The following is a 19,920-nucleotide window of genomic DNA, read 5'->3' as shown; positions in this document are numbered from 1 at the left end:
TAAGTAGACACGCTTTTTGCTGTGCTTCCTAATCTACAGAAGTACCAAATCTAGAGACAATGAATAATTGAGTTAATGATGCTGAGGAATATTACACGTAATAGAGATTTTACAATGGCTCTGAAATGCGTCCATTTGATTTATAGAAACATCACTGCTTCTGTATATGTCCCAGACTATGTGAGAGGGCATCTCTTGATAATAATGCATTCTGTGCATGCACCATTTGCTAGGATTTCACTTTCTTCTATGAAGTGTATGTTTACTTCTGCTGTACCGCTTGCCATTTACCATCTCACCGCAGGTCCTCAGGGAGCCCAGAATGCCCATTTTGGGCTGCTTGTTTTCAGCAGAGGAAAGACAATGCGTCCCAATTAGCCCAATGACCACCTTCCAGCAAACACAGAAATTTTCAGAAATGCTTAAGCTTAAAGAAGGCAATGCTTAATTTCACGTGCATGACTAGGGAGGGTCTTCCTTGAATATGGGGGCATGGCCTGGGAGACAGGCACAGCGCAGCATCACAGATGACAGCAGTACAGGTCTACCTGGGGAGGCAGAAGAGTGAGAGATGCGAGCCGGCTGTGAAAGTCTCTCTCCTGTGTGTATGTGACCTGACAGCATGCATCTGGGGCTCCGCAGGACTAAGCCCATCAAGAAAGATGCACTCCATATCCCAAGGGCACTAGGTCTTCATCCAGCACAAAACTGCAGGGGCAATTCCCATGGCTCTGTGGAGCTGAACTGAATTCATGGGGCTCTGTGGAGAAGAGATGATCTCAACAGAACCAATACGTAACAAGCGCTACTGAAATCATTACAAAGGGAAACAAAGCGAGGGAAATTGCATTGTTTGGGGTTTTTTTCAGAGGCTTTTTTGCCTTGAGAGAGAAAGGGGGAGAGATCAGACCTATGTCTTTAATACTAACTTGGAATATGAGTTTCATGGTAGGAAAATGCTGTGGAATAGACTAGAAAGCCACTTTCATATAGGACCTTTTTTCCCTCCAAATAATCCTACAGAATGTAAGGAGGATCTACAAAATCCAGTGACAAGGCTAATAGAATGAATAAGGTTTGTTATTACAAGCTGTAGAGTATTAAAAGAAAATAAAACTATATAAATGTTATTTCTATCTTTTTTGGGGTTTTTTAAGCTTTTTTTTTCAGGTAACCAATAGAAAATCTATGAGTGTTTTTGTAGGGTTATTTTTCCATTGGGACTTGCTGCTTGGGACATTGTAAGATGGCATTAATATGATGGTGCAGGTAAAGGAAGAGTTGCATTTAAGTACAACAGTAAATTGATGCAAATTGAGTATATGTTAAATGATGCTCTTATTTTCTCATAAGCAATAGGAGGGTAGCACAATTGTATGTGAGAGGAATTTTTTGTGAATGGGCTTATTTCACTATAAAAGAAGAAGAAACCTAATTCAACAAAATATTTCTTTATGCTCATACGTAATTAAAATGCAGATTTCGCACATTTCTTTAAGAAACACAAAGGATGTTCCTTCCCATATACTGTTTTGTAGAAAAAGACGCAAACAAGTAGAACATTTGGAAGTGCATTAGAGGCGCAGACCCTCGTCCTTTTGATGTCAATGTGAATCTTGCCATGGCTTCAATGTTGGAGTGTTGATAAGGAAAATGCCATAGCCAACATGCCTGAAGTGCCATATCCACTCACTCATGACTCCCGTCTATTTCCAGACTGGCTGAGCTAAACAGAGTCTGCACTCCTCAGGTACGTCTGTGACTATGGACAAACTGGGCCAGGGACCAAAAGGTGCCAAAACATGTTTTGCGGTGGTATATGTCAAAAAGAGGCAAAGCTAAATTTTACCAGTCATAGTCTCAAGAAAGACAGAATAGATCACTCATTTTTGGACTGATAAGCATGGGAGCCCTCAGCCTAAAGAGGCTGAGAGCAAATTCTTAGCACCAGAAAAAGGGGTTAGGATAAAAGTGCCTTCTCATCCATAACTCTAACCAGTACAAAGCTAAAAATACATGAAAAAGCAAACAAGTTATGTGGGTTGGATCAAATGGAAAAGATATTTACTTCACGGTAATGTCACCTCTCCTCTCTCATACATTGCAGAACCTACAGGCTGGGAAAATTACTGTGTCCTCCAGCATATAAGATAGTACAGAAGAACATATAAGCAAACCTCACTCACTGCTAGAAATATTTTTTGTGTCATCTGGAAAAGTTGAATTTCTCTTTGAGTGGCCTTACTCTGGTAACAAGAAAAGACAGTTAACATTTATTCATATGTTGTACTGATTAGGAAATATCTCTACAAACACAAGTTACTTAGAAACAGCAAGTCTGAAATAGGAGAAAACACCAAGAGAAAAACAAGCTGTAAATACATTTCAAAAGTGTGTTTGTTTTTTAACTTTTTCTTTTCTTGACTAGCACCATCTGTACACAATAAAGTATGAACATAAATGTTTGGATAATAAAGATTTGCAAGGCACTTAAGCAGTTTTTCTGGATAGGTTTTCTTTTAATGAACCTCTCAATGGAAGTCCTACAACCACCTTTCCTCCTCCCTCAGCTAACGCAGGGAAAGAAGTGTCTTCTGCCAGCAGTTCTTATTTACAGACATGTCCTTAAAGGTTCCTCAAAGTGCTCTTTTAGGCTAAGAGAATCAACAACCTTATATCTCCATTTTTCATGCTTGTCCTTTTTTTTTAATACTACTCTTCTGTATAGTAAAGTAAATCTCTCATACACACAGTTGAGACTTGACTCCAACCTTCATCCTCATTCTGTTGTCTTTGGGATGCTATTCAGAAGGGAAAAGGAGGATGGCAGAGATGTGCATTGAAATTCTCTTGAGGTTCGTTCTTTATCGGCGTCTAGAGGTGATGTCAAAACAGGTGATCATCATGAGATGGGCCTTGCAGAAGTTGACACGGTTTTCCAAACGCTCAGTCACACATTCCAGGGCCTCCAGGTATTCCAGAGAATCCAGCTCAAATACCTGCTCCAGATCAACTGTGGGAAAGAAAACACACAGATAGGAAAAGCAAACAAAACCCAGTGCTGGTTGGTGGGAGAGACAGCGCTAATTCAAGTCTTTAAAGCCATCAGTACTGTACACAACATTATCTCTGGCTTGCCATTGTCATCAAAAGCTGCCTTTTCTGTTTAATGGCTATTAAAATGGCACAGCAGCTTGCTGATAGTGAAGAATACTGTCACGATTGCATTGAATGCTTTCTTGAGTGATATGCTCTGCCATCCTCTCCAGAACTGCAGATGCCTTTTGCCACACTCCAACATCTTTCCCCAAGAAAAGCCACCAGAACTATTCTTCCAGCAACCACGTGGCTCACTGCAAAGAAACCGGCTGGCAAAAAACACCTGCAGGCTTCAGGTTAACCTTCACGCCCATAAGGAACACACAGGTTGAACATGATGGGGAAATTCAGCAATAAGGTGTAAACCAGCCCAAGTTAAATTTGTTTACAATGATTTTGATTGTTTGCATTCAGGGTCTGCTTCAGCACCATGCTTAAGCAAATTTTAATTCCTAGCACATACTTAAAGTCATCCCTATTTGGGGCATGTATACGAGATGTACTGACTCTATCACACATTCTGCTGACCAGAAAGAGATTTAAATAGGTGCTCTGCCCTGGGAGGACAAATCCTTTGCTGAATTCAGAACTTGGAGTTAGAAACCAACCTCCAACCTCCTTGCTCCTCACACCTCTCCCTGTTCCATGTGATTCTCACTAAATCACTCAAGAATGGCAAGGGAAGGTGTACACATCAATCATTCCACTGTAGGTGCCCGTATGCTGCCAGAAACCAGCTGGCAGCGGCTTCTGTGGAAGCCAAGTGTGAGATACGTTGTCTGAGCCAGCACTTCCCATCTCATCTGGTCCCTGAGTTCTGTGCCGTCCTTGAGGCTTTCTGCATTTATCACACTGGAATCGGAAGCAAAGGCATCACACAGTAAGCGGATGGCAATGTATCGCAAATTCTCTGCTCCCTTTAAATCTGTCCTTTTTACCTCTCTTCCTTAATAGCGTTCCTGAAACATACACCGTGGTTGCTTTGCAGGATGTACCAATCCAATGTTAACTTATGGCAGCTGTTAAAAGAAGAGTTAGGATGCTTTAAGAGAACACACCAGCCGACCTCCTTTTGCTACCTGCAATTATCCTAAATAAATTGAAACTCTTTTTTTTTCCTAGGACTCTTTGACATGAACTCGTCTGCTTGCTAATACTAAAAATTGTTGTACAATTACTGCAGTACTCTCTATTTTTTTTCCTTTGAGGTGTTGAGGTCCTTCTTCATTTGAATGTGAATGCCCTTTAAGCTCTCTGAACTTTACACATCTATAGTTATAAAAAATGGGCCAAATTCATTTTTCATGTAAGCCCACTGGTGCCAAGGGACAAGTTTGCTCCACAGTGTTATTTTGTGGTAGAAGAGCAGATTTATAATATTACTCATATGTCTGAGTGATCTGAGGCCAAAAGAAAAAAAATCTCATTTTCAGGAGCTGTGGACTGAAACGCGTGAACGTTAATCTACCAATGGCAATATTCACCACTACAATGCTGTACCATTTCAACATTCAGCTCTCAGGCAAAAAAGACTGTTCAGTTCTACTGTCAACATTTAGTAAGAATTATAGGGACTAGTTCTAGAAATACAGTCAATCTAAAACCTGCCCTTAGGTCATATGTTGGTTCATTTTAGTTTACAAACACAGTAGCTCATTTCTCATTCTTAGCAAACATTTCCACTCCCCTCCGTCCCCCTGCCATGAAATAAACCAAAGGACACCTATGAGTCCAGGCAATAAAACAACATCCTTACATTCACTGAGCCATTTATTAGGATCCAGCATCAGGTACTGTTTGGTCACCTCCAGTTCTCTCATTAACCACTCGTACTTGGCCTTGACCTCAGCAATTCTCTGCTGGCGATGCTCCAGGATTTTCAGCTTGGCATTGAAACATATCACTTCCTGCCAACCAGGAAAAAGGAGCAGGGAAGGAATAGGTGAAGAGGAGAAGGAATACCTAGATCCAGTCAGTCAAATGATCTTCCAATCAATAATACTGACAATGAGCCGACAATTACTGACAATTTACTCTGAAGCGTATGAATCACTGCATGAAATCATCTATCATCTGTTTTATTTTTATTGCTTTTGTTTGCTTTTGATGTTTTCCATCAGTGAGCTTTGGAGACTTTGCAATGATAGTTAATAATAAACCATAATAATTAATAACAGGCAGCATCCTGAAATCAGATTAACTGTAGCAAAACATTTCTGGGTTTTGTCACCAGAAGTTTGGCTAAGAAAATCTAAGCTCTTGGGAGAAGGAAATCCATTGCTTGCTGTATTAAAATCCTAAATACATCTCTCTGCTTGGCGCATAAGAAATGCAGTAGTCATATTATAAAATAAGAGAACTGGTAGCAATATCAAATTTAAAACATCCTTAAACAAAGGGAATATGTTATGAAAAGCTCTAGCAATTCACAGTCATTAATAAAGAAGATCTATTTCCTGCTAAGATATGAGGCACAGTAACAGCACAGGGTGCAGTGCTGTCTGGAGGCACCCAGCCTGGCCTCGCATGACTTCTGAGGGGTGGCAGCCATCAAGATGTGCAGTAAGTGAGCCCACAGTGAGGGCTGTGCTACCCTCGCTAGCATGGGAGCATTCTCAATACAAGAACTATCCTCCTCCAAGCCTGTGTGAAGGTCCCAACCCTATTCTGCCTTCTGCTCTGTAGACAAATCTGCTGTGTGGGTGAAGTGCAGCGGAAACCCCACCCCAAGAAGTGATGTTTTTCTCCATACAAAATTATGTCAGAGAACACCACCACAAACTGCCTAACCAAGTGACAGGGGCTAGGAAGAAAAAGTGCCTTAAAATAACAATAAAGTCTATATCCACAGTTCATCTAAAATTGGTGGTATTCCACCAACTTCAGATCCTCTTCCCAGTGATACCTCTCAAGAGCTGACCTTTACAATTCCCTGATCTTTTTGTAAATTTGGAGGCCTGAGGTTGGCAGGAACAACTTTGTTAGAGAAAAGACATTAGCTATCCTGAAAACAATACCATCAAAGCACTTGAGGCACCATTGCTGCCTTGAAAGACAGATGTGATGAGATACTAGAGCACAGGAACCACCAAGACCATAAGCAAGGGGCAAAAATGCACGGTGTCAATGTCCGCTAGCTGCTACGGAAGAAGGCGTAACTCAAGTCATAACTGCTCTTAAATGAGATAATAGGTTTTGCTGCCTGTTGAATTAACCATATACAATACTACACATTTCTGACTGCATAATCTGAATTCTCCCTCTTACACCCTCCAGGAGGAGGGAGACATTACATGGATTGTACTTACCTTGCTGTCCCCACCTCGTCGCCGCTGGAGCCTCTCCACATCATCTATCTCATAGACTTTGATCTCAAAGGGCTCCCCCAGCCCCCTCTGCCCACTTCGCAGGGGCCCATCCACCCAGCGGACTCCAGGGCTGTTTGCAGGCTTCCTTGCTGGGGAAGCAGCATCAAGTGATAAAGCTGGAATAAGCCTCCGTCTCTGTGAACCTGCAAATGCAGAAATTGCCATTTCCTGTTAGCACGGTTATTGCCTCTCCTTTCTGCTTCACTTGCAGAGATGTCTACAAATTATATATATTCAGCCTTCTTACACGCAGAATAAAATGGAGTGAAAACCAGGGAGGCCATGGAAGTTGGGGTGAGCTGTAGCTGCGATGTGCCGTACCCACTCACCATGAGTCAGATCCTCACATGTTCTTTGGTGCCGGACTCCAGGATTTGATCCTCAGAGGGCATATGTACCCTAAAGTTTCCAGAGCTTGTGCCTGCTTCCCTTTGGTCAGGTCTTGGTATCTACAGGTATGCTAATGGAGAGCCAGAGCAGCAGGCTGGAACTGGTCTAGCTTTGCTTTCCTATCTCCTTACTGGTGCTGGCTCTTACAGCCTAAGGACAAGCATTAGCCAGCCTCTGCATAGACCATCTCCAGGGGAGGTGTGGTTTTGGTTTTTTTTAATCACAGCACAAAAAGCACTTTGATACTCAAGTTCTTTTACTATGCTGGAGTTGAGTGCCAGTATACCATCACCTAGTCCTTTGCATAACACCACTGTAGGCTGGCTAGAGCAGTAAAAACACTAGAGAGGACAAAACACCTGCAGCAAGTACACCCAAGCTTGGTGGTTGCCACCAGAGTTGCATTAGCCTTGTCTCTGCTCAGTAGAATATTCCCCTCAAACATTTCCCACTTACGCACTTACTGCAGCACTGGTGATGGATAAGAAAGCAGCAAGAATGACGGGCTGGCAGAAGGGTTAGTTACTGTGTCTGCTTCAATACCAGTGCTCATGCACACCCACTCTCCTTTACAATACCAGCACAGCGGATGGGAGCACTGCAATAGCTGAAAATGTACCGTGGTTGATAAAGCCTATGCCATATGGAAAGCATCTACCACGTGAGTTGCCAGATCAGGGCCTAAGGTAAAGCAAGGGAGAAAAAGTACGTCACTGGCCTGATGGCCGCGGTAAGGAAGTTGAGCATATGGTTTGTTGGGAGAAAGAACAGACACACACAAAAAAGAAAAACAACTGGTTACATTTCGTTGCTTGGTTTAGTACAATCAGAGCAATGGCTGGGTTTAAAAAAAAAAAAAAAACCAAACGTTTTGTAGCTGACAACTCCTGCAGGGTCTCCCCTAGGAGACAGCAGGAATAGAACGGATGTGAGAAACCAAAAACAAAAGCCGGAGCCAGCAAGTTTGAATGAAACTATTAACTGACTCTCTTGGCTGCAAGAACAAAACTGATGCCAGCAGGGAAGGGATGCAGAATGATCATGCAGATTTTATTTTAAAAACAAGATAAAATCATTTAGAGGAATTTCCAGCACTACATTTATTGAAACTTAAATGTAAATAGCTTCAACATGTCTGCCAACCTGGTGCTTCAATGAAAGCTAAAAAAATAAAATAAAATAAAAAAAATCTATTGATTGCCTAGTTTTTGGATTTGCAAGTAACAAAGCATTGTCTAGTTTCATTCATGGGAGTCTGTTTCTCTGCTGATTTTGCGAACTATCACATCTTATCCCATTGATTCCCAAGTGCAGCAGTCTGTGCTAGAAACCAGCAGTTAGTAACCAGAAATTAACCTGTAAATGCTAGCTCTAAAATGGATGAGAACGGTCTATCTTGCTGTCTATCTAGAAAGCCTAGTCTACAGAGCTTTTATTTGAATGCATCTGAGACAACTCAATGCAAGAAAGGCAGAGCACAGCCAAGGCGGACAGACAGGGAGCTCTACATGGCCCAATTTATACCAAACGGCCTGAGATCTGGACTGCCCATCCTGTGACACCCATCATACTTGTGTTACTACTCAAACTGCAGCCCAGCAAAGGAGCCCATGCTAGAACAAGTGAAGCCTTACAAATACCAGCAAGTAGGAGTTATTTTAGACCTGTTGTACCAGCAACTGGAAGTCAATGTCAGCATTCACTTACCTTGAATGCATTTCTAAACTCTAGATTAAAATGCCTGATCAAGAGAAGAATCCGATCTTGAAAAAAGGAAAAGCAAGACCTGACCCATTACCATAGCTAAAAAGTGACAACAACGAGAGAGACACAGTTTGGGAAGACCCCAACAAACTGCAATGCTGCGGGTGACTCTTGTCAGCGATGCTAGAGAAAGGCAACCAAATGGTGAGAGGAGCTGCATACTTGAAGGGAGGTGAGACAGGGTGGCGGACTATTAAATTTTGTTACATGCGGGGAGAGATCCTGCAATGGGCTCAGCCCCTCCTGGGAAACGAGCCCTCCACTTGCTTAGATGTGAAGAGCACTGAGTACATCCCTAGTGTCACTCAAGACCAAAAGGATTTAGGCATTAAATACTGTTTAAAATACTTTTTAGGCTTTTAGCCATGGTGTCTCACAGGAGCAGCCTTTGAAATTTTGCGTGAGTGTAAAAGCAATCTCTTTCCTATCTTTGCTGCTCGTCAACTTTTAGAGCCAGCAACACTTACAAGCATCAGATCTGACCTCCTGTGCAATACAGCCACGTGCTGCTAATTCTTTTTACTTTGTGCCCTGCATTGATGGTCACATCTCCTTGCATGCCGTGCCTGTGGACTAGCTCTAGCATTTCAACAAAGCAGCTGAGCAGACTGGAAATACCTTCTGTCCAGCTCTCCCATGCATGGCTGAACTATGACTAAGGTAGTTCCTTTTTCTGTGATGTTTGATTTTCTTCCTTTTTTCTTCCCTCTTTCTTTTTTCCCCACTGTGACTGTTAACACCAACTTCTTGTGTAATGGGGCACTTTTAAACCATCCCCACTGGAAAAACTGCATCTCCAACCAGAGCGAAAGTCCAGGTCTGAGACACTATGGGAATGCAGGTGGATGGCTCCAATTCACCTTACCACGAGAACAGTGTCAGGCTGTCATTTGGAGCAAAGCAAAACAGATGTCACCAGCGTGTGAATTACAGGGATGATGGTAAATGTTTTTGCATTTAGTTTCCATTCGTATACATTTGGCTCAATGAGAAACAGAAGCCTGTGGTCTAGAAGGAGGGCTCCAACCTGAGGCTCCAGCTAATAGCGCTTACCCCTTGGTGGAGCGGCAGCGGAGGCTACAGCAGTGGCAGGAGACATGCTAACATGAGCTCATTATGTTTTTCTAGCCAGAGCTCACGCCTGGATAGCCCGTGGGTTATCACAACAAAGCGAGGCTGTCAGCTCTCGGCGCACCGGGGCAATGCGGCAGGGCAGAGCCGCCTGAGGCGAGCAGACTCGCCGCCGTCTGCCCAGGGGCTCCTTCAGGACGCAGGGGCTGCCTGCGCAGGTCTCCCTGCCCCATCGCAGTGGGTACGTCTGCGTGTGAGGCAGAGAAGAAAGAGAAAGAGGGATGTCTTTTTATCTGAGCCTTCAATGCTGACTCAGGATGATTCATCTGAGGTTTAGTGTGCTTTGGGGAGACATGAAATGAAAGATCTCCTGCATCTTTGCAGTGAGGCAAAGCCCAATCTAGTTTATTCTAAACATGCAGTGATTAATAGGCTGTTTATTAGTTCAGGTACAGAAAATAACGGTGTCTTTTGACAGGAGACTCCTGCCACTGACCCCTCCATTTAGCCTCTGTTTTTTCTGATTTCACCTTAATTGGGAGCAGTAAAGAGATACAGCCAAAGCAGAGCTTCAGGTTGAATGTCACAAAGCAGTTGACAGCTTGCTCATCTGTATCAACATGCAGACACAACAATTAAATTGTTAAAATGAATACAGTTTTCCATTTACATAGCAAATACCCATTTGAAGCCCCAAATTTATTGGTAGCACTTGATGGGGTTAGGATCTCATAAATTTTGACTGTATAATAAATAAAACGCTTTGTAGGAATTACAGCGCGCCGCTCCTCTACATCCCCACACACGTCTCACGAAGGCAGCAGGCAGCCCGGGAGCTCAGCAGGAGCAGCTCTCGGCAGGTCCCTCCCACTTCTGCCCCACCAGCTGGGACTGGGGGAGCATGCACCCTGCCCAGTACCTCGGCAAGCTGGCTGACCCTCCTGCCGTGTAAATGGGATTCATTCCTCCATTAAAAAAAAGAATTTTATACCAAAAATCGATCTGAAAGAAATCCTGTAAGCTGAACCCAGGACAGAATAACGACACTTTCATTTATGACCATCCAGCAGGTAAAGCAACATGCCATTTGCTAAACGTCTTGGAGGATATGTTTTTCACTCAGTTTGAATTTATCCACACTCAGAATAACCTCTCTTGAGACTAGCTTGAGTATGAATAACCAGGCTATGAAATAGCCCTGAAAATGCACAGAATACAAGATTTGCTTTCGCAACAGATCTGTTGCTCTACCTTGAGCTGTTGGTTAAGGTTTGGCCACATTAAAATTAAGATAAAGGGAGTAACACAGCAGTGAAGGTGTGCAGTGTGAAAATAGATCTGACTGAAGAGTGGCACTGAAGCTACAACATACTTCAGCAAAGATAAGCCTGGAGAAGCCTTCAGGTATTAGAAACACAGACCAAGCCAGCTAGGTATGCAAGGGTAACTTTAAGGATAAGAAGACTCACTGACCTCAGTAAAATTGCCCAGCTACATTAGGATGTGTGCTCATAAAAGTATGTGTTGACCAGGGCAGAAACCTTAAGAGGTCTGGTTTTGCTTAAGTACTGTATATTTTGGAGTGTTCCCCTTAGATTGCTTTCCAAGCACACATTCCAGACTGAGCATCTTTTCTGTGAAAAAAGTAAAGGCAGAAAGTATAAATGCAAAATCTTCATGAAAAGAAGTGTGACGCATATCTCTTCAAAGCAGGATACATCTGAATGGGATGCAAAACAACTGCTGTCCTAGAAATTTCAAAGTGTTTCAAACAGAAAATGAAACTGTAACTTGATATATCATAATTTCGGAAGTTTATAGTGTGTGCTCAAAGGCAGGATGTGGAGCCAAAGCTATTCCCCACTGCACTTAATGTTACAGGAGGTAAAATTGCCTTTCTGTACAGATCCTGTTGTTCAGTATTTTGTTTTTTCTCACTGGACAGTCTCAAAGTCAAGAAGATTACAAAAAGCAATCCCGGCTAAGTAGAGCAGTACCCCTAAGCTCCCACTGTTCCTTCTGTGGCTTCATTTCCAAAAAATATTGTGCTTCCAGTAGCAATAGCATCAACCTCAAATGTAGCATCAAACTGTTTGCTTACTGGTAAAGATTATCCATCCTGTTCCCCTAGCTGCTCCTCACTGTCTGACAACGGGGCTCCTGCTTTGTTTGAGTTGAAAACACAATGCTGACTTCTCCTCTCATTCCCATTTCCTAATGGGATCTCCCCTCATGGGCAATTGTCCATGACTGAACCAACTCCTCCCCATTCCTTTGACCTCCTTTCTCCTAGTTTATTTTATAGTGCACTTTCACCAGTGCAGAGCACATAGCTATTCACTCCTCGGATTTTCATACAGTTTGCACAGTTCCCCTCCCAATTACTGAAGACACTGTCAATGCTTTCAAGCGGAAGGTGCCTCTGGCTTCACCAGAAGTATTTAGGGTGCCCATCTTGAGGTCAGTACTCCAAACACCAAAGAATCCACGCATTTATTGCCAGAAAATCTAAACAGCATTCGCTCATTCTGGCAATTCAAATTACATAGGAAAGACCATGTTGCACCTCAACACCTGGAATAGGAAACACTGACAGGATCCATCATTCAGGAGAAAATCTTCTATGCCCACCTCACTGTAAAATAATTCAGGCCGTATTCTGTGTTGACTTATATGCAATCCTGCTGTTGTGAATCAATAAGAAGTATAAGGACACTTGAGGCTAGAAACCACTGCTTGCTGTACATAGGAATAAAGCAACACTTGTTTGTCATCTTCCATCCATACCTGTACTAGATATGTTGCTTCTGTACTGGTATAAGGAACATGCTGAGGTACAGCCTACTCCTAATTTTTTTCTACCCACCCAGTTCATCTCTTAACCTTGCTTCCTGAATTACTGTCTCACTTTAAAAGGAGCTTTTGGGGGCAGTTTAGAGCTGGTGAATGAGCACTCCTGAAACCAGATCAGGAAGCAGCCCTCCTGCAGCGTGGCAGGTTGACAAGTAATCTGGGAGATGCTCCAGGAAAGATGCACATCACGGGGGGGTGAGTTTTCAGCACCCCAGATCCCTAGCAAAAAACAACCAGAGCCTCCTCTTCTAAATATTTATCTCACTTCAGGATGGATTTTGGTTTAACAGGTATTTGTCAGCATTGTGGCATTATGTAAGGAGATGGTTATTGTTACCACAGTACTGCACTAAATAGCTGCGCCAGTTGCTTGGGCAGCAAAGGCAGAGGCTGGAGGCGGAAGGGGCTCTGCAGCCAGAGCATTAGCTCCCGACAGGACAGTGGTGGAGGCATTCCAGTGAGCTAATTCTGTGGCAGTGTCAGGAGCAGGTTTTATTTACACCCAGCCTAATGGTGTGCAACTCAGTCATGCATGTTACATGGAGCCTTCACCGTCCACAATAGCCTGCTGCCATTTCCTCTATTAAATCATTCCTATGTTCATGTGGCTGAAAGCTCAATGCTGGCATGCAGTAGTCAAGCGTGTAAAAAATGATTACTCTGATCCCTTTCAACACAGATTTGCTGCATGAAATGGCCTGGCTTTGACCTGGGAAAATCAATGCTGTTGTTTTAATGAACAAAAAAAAATTGGAGCTGAAGCCCGCACTTCCCCTCCCTCTGCTCCCCCCAGGGCTGTCCAGCCAGCAGTCACATGCATAAAGTGGTCACCTGCATGCAAACAGCTTTTTGCTGTATAATTCTAAACATCCTTTGTCATGGTAAAGGTATAATGCAGGATATCAATTAGTTACCATCACTTGTAATCAAGTTAAAGTAGAAACCCTGGAGATGCCCTAAGGCTTTGTGATACAAAGGGCAATTTTCAGCTCCCCACACTGTGCCTTAGGCAGTCTAAACATAAACCAAATTCCTTTTCACTTGGAAAAGCTCAGACTCTTTTTGTTGGTGTTTTGTTTCATCATTATCATTTTGGCCACGTTTCAAAATGCGATGCTTTGCAATATTGGTTGGAGATGGACTTTCATAATTTACAGTCCGCAGATTCAGCCTCCGGCTTTTTCTGCGGCTTTCGCAGGCAGGGCTAAGTGCTTCCAGAGGGTGAATGTGTTCGAATATAGAGTTTTCAGGGCTTTCCAGGAACCTCTAAATCTCCATCTTTAAAACCATCCCACCAATGAAACCCACAGCACAGAAGTAAGAGAGAAAAAAGGACTCTAATTGTAGATAATTATTGTCATGTCTTAACAGTCTGTCTTTTTATTAAAGTGTTTAAAATCACGTAGCAATTTCCTCTGCTTTGGTGGTGAAACTTAGTACTGAGAAAGAGCTGCAAGGAGTCATGAAACTTTACTGCAAAAGCCATAAAATGCTGTAGCAGGAATCTTTAATTATCTATAGTCAGACAGGTTCCCCATGCAAAGAAGATTGAAGCATGTGCACAAACACACACACACCTACGCACGCCAATCCTATCCTGGACTGACAAAAGCAGGGTCCTGCAAACGCTGAGATATACAACTGCAACTCAGGGCACAGGTCTAAACTTCAGGAAGTCAGTGTTTGGAAACCTTGATTTTCCCCCAGTCTTGTCCATACTTGGCCTTACTGTCAATAGCACCCCTTAGATTTTTGTTTTCTGATGCTCACTGATACCCAACATTCAGGAAGGCTGAACCAACTTGAAAGCACTTTACATGTAAGGACTTTCTCCCCTAAGCCTCACCTCTTCAACAGGCGTCTTCCTTCCCGCCAGGGTCACATCTTCCTCCCATGCCCGAGTCCTGGGTCTTTGCCCCTGTGAGCAGGTCCATGCACGTCAGCTGGCAGGCAGCTGTCCCCACCAGTGCATTACGCTGGCAGCTGCACACCTGCTGCTCCCCCAAGCCTGCTTGGGCCACAGAGTGCTGCCCTGAGTGTTTCACCCTGCTGGCACCAGTCCCAGCACCAGTAAAGCTCCAGACTCAGACTCAGCTCCAAAAAACCTCAGCTAGAGAAATCAAAGGAGGCACATTCTTTGGCAGAGGTCCGTCCCATCTCGGCAGAGCACTGCAAGCAGTGATAGACTGTAGCCCTTAGGTCTAACTGGATGGCATATGGGACGGGGGCTCTCTTAGGCACCCAACCCTATTCCCACAGGGAACAGGAAAAAAACCAGCCTCAGGGAGGTCTCTGTGATCTCCATGGAAAGCCTCTTCTCAGAGTCCCCCCCTTTCTGCTGTCCCTGGAGAAGGTCTCCTTACCCCTCTGGCAGCTCCGAAACATTGTAAGGGGTGGGAACAGGTAAATAACATCTGTAGGAAATGGGGGGTAAAAGGCAGAAAAAAGGCATTCATGCACATTACATGGGAATGCAAACAGGGCCTGGCTGTAACCAGGTAAACCTCAATAGAGTCTAGGCTCTTGCTTTGCTGTTAGCTCACAGCAGGCAGGACCTGGAGCTAGCACCAAAGCTGCATCTCTGAAATCATCCAGTCACGTTTTGCATTGAGAATTATTTTAGAGTAATTCCCATGTACACCCAAACTAAACTGGGGAAAAGATGCTAACAACCAAACCAGAAGAGCAGAAAGCAGGAAGGTAACACTTCTGATCTAAGGACCCTGCTGTTACTTTTTCCACAACACCATTATCTAGTTTTATGAGCTGGTAACCAGGGAACACAGAAATTACATGAGTTGCCCAAGGTGATACAGTGAACCAGCAGCACACCAGAGAATACAACATAGATCTTGCAAGTCCTAATCTGCCACTCTGCCTGCCTCCCTCTCATACCTGTTGTGTTCCCAGGATACAAATATGGCTTTGGTAAAATGGAGTTCAGCCGGAATGCATTTCCTGATCATGTACAGGAGTACGTATTATAAAAGCACCCTTATCGTTGCCTTTCCATGGAGCAGCACTGGGCCATTACACTTGAAATTTCTGAGGAATTAAAAAATAATATATAACGTACAAACTATGCCCTAACACTTCACTGCCCTGCTCAGGACAGCACTGCCTACCCAAGAGAGAGGAGACTAGAGCCAGAATCAGAAATATGGCTGAGATGCCAATTGTTTTTTACAGGGGAAAGGCCCAAGGAGTGAGCAAAGAAATCAGAGAAAACATAGTTGCACGGATGCTTGCGGGTGGAGAGGGAGGAAGGGCCTGCCACAAAAAGAAAATAACAAATGAAACCCTCCTCTCTTACTGCTCAGCAAGGGCAGGGGAGGATGTGCGGCCAAGTCAGTTGAGGTTAGGTGTCAAGGGTGCCTGCAATTTAACCCTGGATCTGGCTCTCACTTAGTTGTAGGCATTGGGCAAGTCAGTAAAGTCCTCTGCCTTCATTTCTCCATCAGTAAAATGGGGTCTGGAATAATACTTACACCACAGGGTGGATTAAAGAGCGGGGGGTACAAAGCTTTGAAATGTACAGCTGTAGATCAGGGCTAAATAGCTCTGTTTCGGCCATAAGCAGTCACTTTGGGGCAATATATGCTGACATGATGTTATAGGACCAGTGTTAAATGCTAGAAAGATGGGAATGTTTATTAAATGGATAGGTTAGCTTCAGGGGAAAGGCTTATGTGCTTCATGATGTAAACACATGATTTTTCAATAGGTACCAGAATGCAAGGGGCAAATATTTTTCTTTATTTTCTTTTAAATTTTGTACACACAATATTGGGCTGTCTGTGAAACGTACAGGTACCCAGGCAGAGCCCAAAATGTAACCTAAGGCTAACACTGAAGGATATGAACTAGCTTTATCTTTCAAAAGCTGTCAATGTAGGGCTGATGCTTCATGTATGACATTCAGGGCAGAAGCACCTACACATACAAATAATGCACTTAAGAGCATTGAAAGACAAGATCTTAATCTCAAGAAAAAAATGATGTCTCTCCAATGTGTCAGAACTTCAAAAGTAATTGTGAGATCTGACAGGGCTGCTGGTGATTCTCTTAAAGACTCTTTATAGCTCCTCTTACAGGGACCTTGGGCTGATTCATGTTGATCGTGTCTGACAGCTAGCATTTCTGTTAATAATAATCATAAATAAAGTGGACACGGTTGCCTGACCTGAAATGAGCATATCTATAGTGCCATATCCATTACAGCACAGTGGATCTGTGACCGCAAATCAGGAAAGGTCCAATGCTCTTGACGCTATGTATTAAAATAATATCTGTCTTTTAAGAGCTCAGAACCTTTGTCTGCTATCTTTTTCATTAAAAAGTGTTCCTTAAGAGAGAACATGTGCACTAGAACAGACCTACAGAAAGGAGATATTACAGAGGATGAAAGATTGCAAACCTTTGCATTCTTTTTGTTTATTACACAATAAAAATATATATGTGAACAGCTCTATTCTCCCTTATATCTCAGCTCCTCCTTCATGTTCTCCTGCATTGAAGTCATAATCCTGGTTTTATGCCATCATAAATCTGCTGACATGTGAAAAATTATACTATTATCAAACACATCAAAACAGAATTATGATTTCACTGCTGCAGGACCAAATGCAAACAGGAGCTGGGTTATAAGAAAGTGAAGCCTTATTAATTTCTGGGCAGTGGTTTGCTGCTAGAGATATGGAAGGTAGTAAAGATTTATTTTTTTTAATTTGCATAAAACCCCTGGTTGTACTTATACACAAATAAGCACAACTCATTCAAAACAATACAGGAATTACTTGCAGATATAGGGAATCACTCTCAAAAGTATCAGAAATAACACACTTGGAATCTCTCCATGTCAGGTGACAGGCTGAATTAAGAGAGAAGCTTCACAAAGTACTTTGAGGGAGGTCAACATGCCAGACTATGCTGAGCCCACCGGGGCAGGCAACTTCCAGGGACACAGGCCCTCCACTGAAAACCCTCCACCCCAGAGATTCAGGTCCAGCAATGGGTAGATACCTGCAATGTTGCTGACCAGGGAGAGAAGAACTAAACCACACAACAAATTAGAATAAAGAGATTAATCTGTCAGCCAGCGAAAAAGTTGTATTTGGTGAAAAACACAGGTCAGATGTTACACAGCAGTAAAAAAGCAGCAAAGCCTAGATTCTCCATGTTTCCCGCTAAAGAAAGGTTCCTGCTCACCCCCTCACTCACCGCCTTTGCGTATCTACACAGCATGACAAACCAGTGCCACCGCTCTGCCAGGTAGGCCAAGGCTGGCTAGACCATGGAGAAGCCTCTTCTCTCCAGGTGTGTCTTCCAGACTGCTACCAGAGCAACCCGAAACCCGAGTCTCAAACAGTCCTCTCTTCTTAACTCCCTTTTCACAGCCACTGACAGTGTTCAGTCCTACACAGGGGTTATCAAAAGCCAAAGTTGTAAGCCAAAATAGAACCCTGATATAAAGTACAACACACAGATCTGAAGCTCTTCTGTAATTACAACACAAACACAATGTTTTCCTCACTCATATCTCCAGCCTTGTCCAGCCTCCAATGTGCTATCTAAGCAGAGAAAAGTGAAATGAAACAAGTTTTATGAGCATCACAGCAAACAGATCCTGGTCTCCTACTGATTTAGGTTTAGGATGAACTCTGGAGTCTAAAGAATCCGCAGGCTCTGACTGAAGCTCTTCTCAGAGTATTTTTTTGAAGTATCTCCCCCAGGGAAAGGGGTGCATGTTCTGTAGTGTCTAATAAGGCTAAATCTACATTGTAATTTTCTCTCTGTTCCCTCATCTGCATAGCTGCCTGTTTTCACAGAACTTGATAATTTTTTTCATCTAAATGTCCTGTGGAAAAAGTCCATATCATATGGGCAGCTTCTCCACAAGATAAAAGCCAGTTGACAGTATACACCCAGAAACACAGTCTCTGCAGACAGCTTTGTTTCCTTTTCCACAACATACAAATCATCCTTTTTTTCTTGCAAGTTACCATTAAAAAGTTTATATTTGAAAGGAGCTATTAAAGGAACAGCTCCTCAGAAAGAGGAAAATCAATTTACTGCCACGTAAACTGAAGGGATAGGAAAGAGGTTTTCTCATAGGATGCAAAGTTAACTTCAGAAAGATTATTTCATCACTTGGTCTGTGCTTGCACTGTGGAGAGTGATCACTTTCAGATGCATCCTCTGAACAGGTACAATCAGCCATGCACTTATGCATATGGTTTTAATAGCGGTATCTACTGTATTCACATCTGTTCTGCACCTGTTCTTCCTGCTACCACAGTTAAGAGCATAAAGAAAGGGAGAGTTATGCATTACTCAGTTAGTTCATTGCAAATGAATCCCAGAGGTGAGTATCCCAGCAAGTGGAAATGGCTGGTGAATTAGGAAATCTATGAGAATAACACATTTTGGACAGCCAGCGCTACTGTAAGATAAGTAGCCACTGATATTTCACATACCTGTGCTCATCAGTTCCAATGCCAATGTGCATTTTTTTCAAAAGTAGGTTAGGCAGGACTCGCATTTCAGGTTGGGAAAACAGCACCCGGGAAAAAGGTGAGGTGACCAGCTGATGGATGCTCCTCATCCCTGTCCTGCGATTTTCTGAAACTCATTCTGGTGGGAAGATGTAACAGTTGCAACTGCACAGACTCTTGGTATGACCCAGGAGGCACTTGCCATCTAATTAAAAAGTCCTGATGTAGCGTGAAAGCTACTGGGGATTATATCTGAACAAAGATGAAGTCTTTCTGATCCTTTCTATGATCACTAAAAAGGTTTCAGATTTGCAAGTGCTTCAGTGCAGTAGTTCCCATATATTATTAATAATAGAATTTATTATTTGTTATCAATAAATTACTGGGAAAAGAAGGACTCATAACTCAAAAGTTAAAAAACAAGAGTCTCAGAGGCAGGATAACATCTTTCAAGGGGCATGGGCACAACTTTGTTCTATCTTCTAGGTAGGAAGAAGGAACTCAGCGGTGGTTTCAGCTGTGGGGCATCTTGCACCTTTGGGCATCCAGAGCACACAAGGAGGAAAAGTGGGCTCACACAGATACTGCTATTCAGCAAGACTCTGGTCTTGTGGGGGTGAAACACGTGCATACCAAGAGGGGAGTCTGTGCCCAAAGTGCTTAAGAGTAACAGTTACATTTCACCACCTCACAAAGGCATCTTTCTGGAATCAAGTCAGAAGAATATTTATATAAATAAATACTTGAATGTGGCTGCCATTGGCAATACTAACCGGTTTTAGGGATAAATGTTCTTCTGGTCATATGAAGTAAACCTAAGTGAAATGGGTGAGGGGGAGACTCCACTGCAAAGGCAGCGCAACCACACAGGATTTGTGCAT

The 19,920-nt window shown here is 43.1% G+C and overlaps 1 protein-coding gene across 1 annotated transcript in view; it reads right to left on the bottom strand.

Annotated features, from left to right (window-relative positions):
- Positions 1-1,402: 1,402 nt before the first annotated feature.
- KIF26B (kinesin family member 26B) overlaps positions 1,403-19,920 on the bottom strand; it is a 299,953-nt gene continuing 281,435 nt past the window's right edge. The window contains exons 13-15 of the mRNA XM_076334227.1: positions 6,408-6,610; positions 4,856-5,006; positions 1,403-3,013 (exon numbers count right to left, since the gene is read on the bottom strand). Coding sequence (XP_076190342.1) covers positions 2,865-3,013; positions 4,856-5,006; positions 6,408-6,610 — 503 coding nt within the window. The 3' untranslated portion in view covers positions 1,403-2,864. The remainder of the gene's footprint in view (positions 3,014-4,855; positions 5,007-6,407; positions 6,611-19,920) is intronic.

Source organism: Aptenodytes patagonicus, chromosome 3 (assembly GCF_965638725.1).
Source record: "Aptenodytes patagonicus chromosome 3, bAptPat1.pri.cur, whole genome shotgun sequence".
Lineage (NCBI taxonomy): Eukaryota > Metazoa > Chordata > Aves > Sphenisciformes > Spheniscidae > Aptenodytes > Aptenodytes patagonicus.
This window is presented reverse-complemented; position numbering and strand designations above follow the sequence as displayed.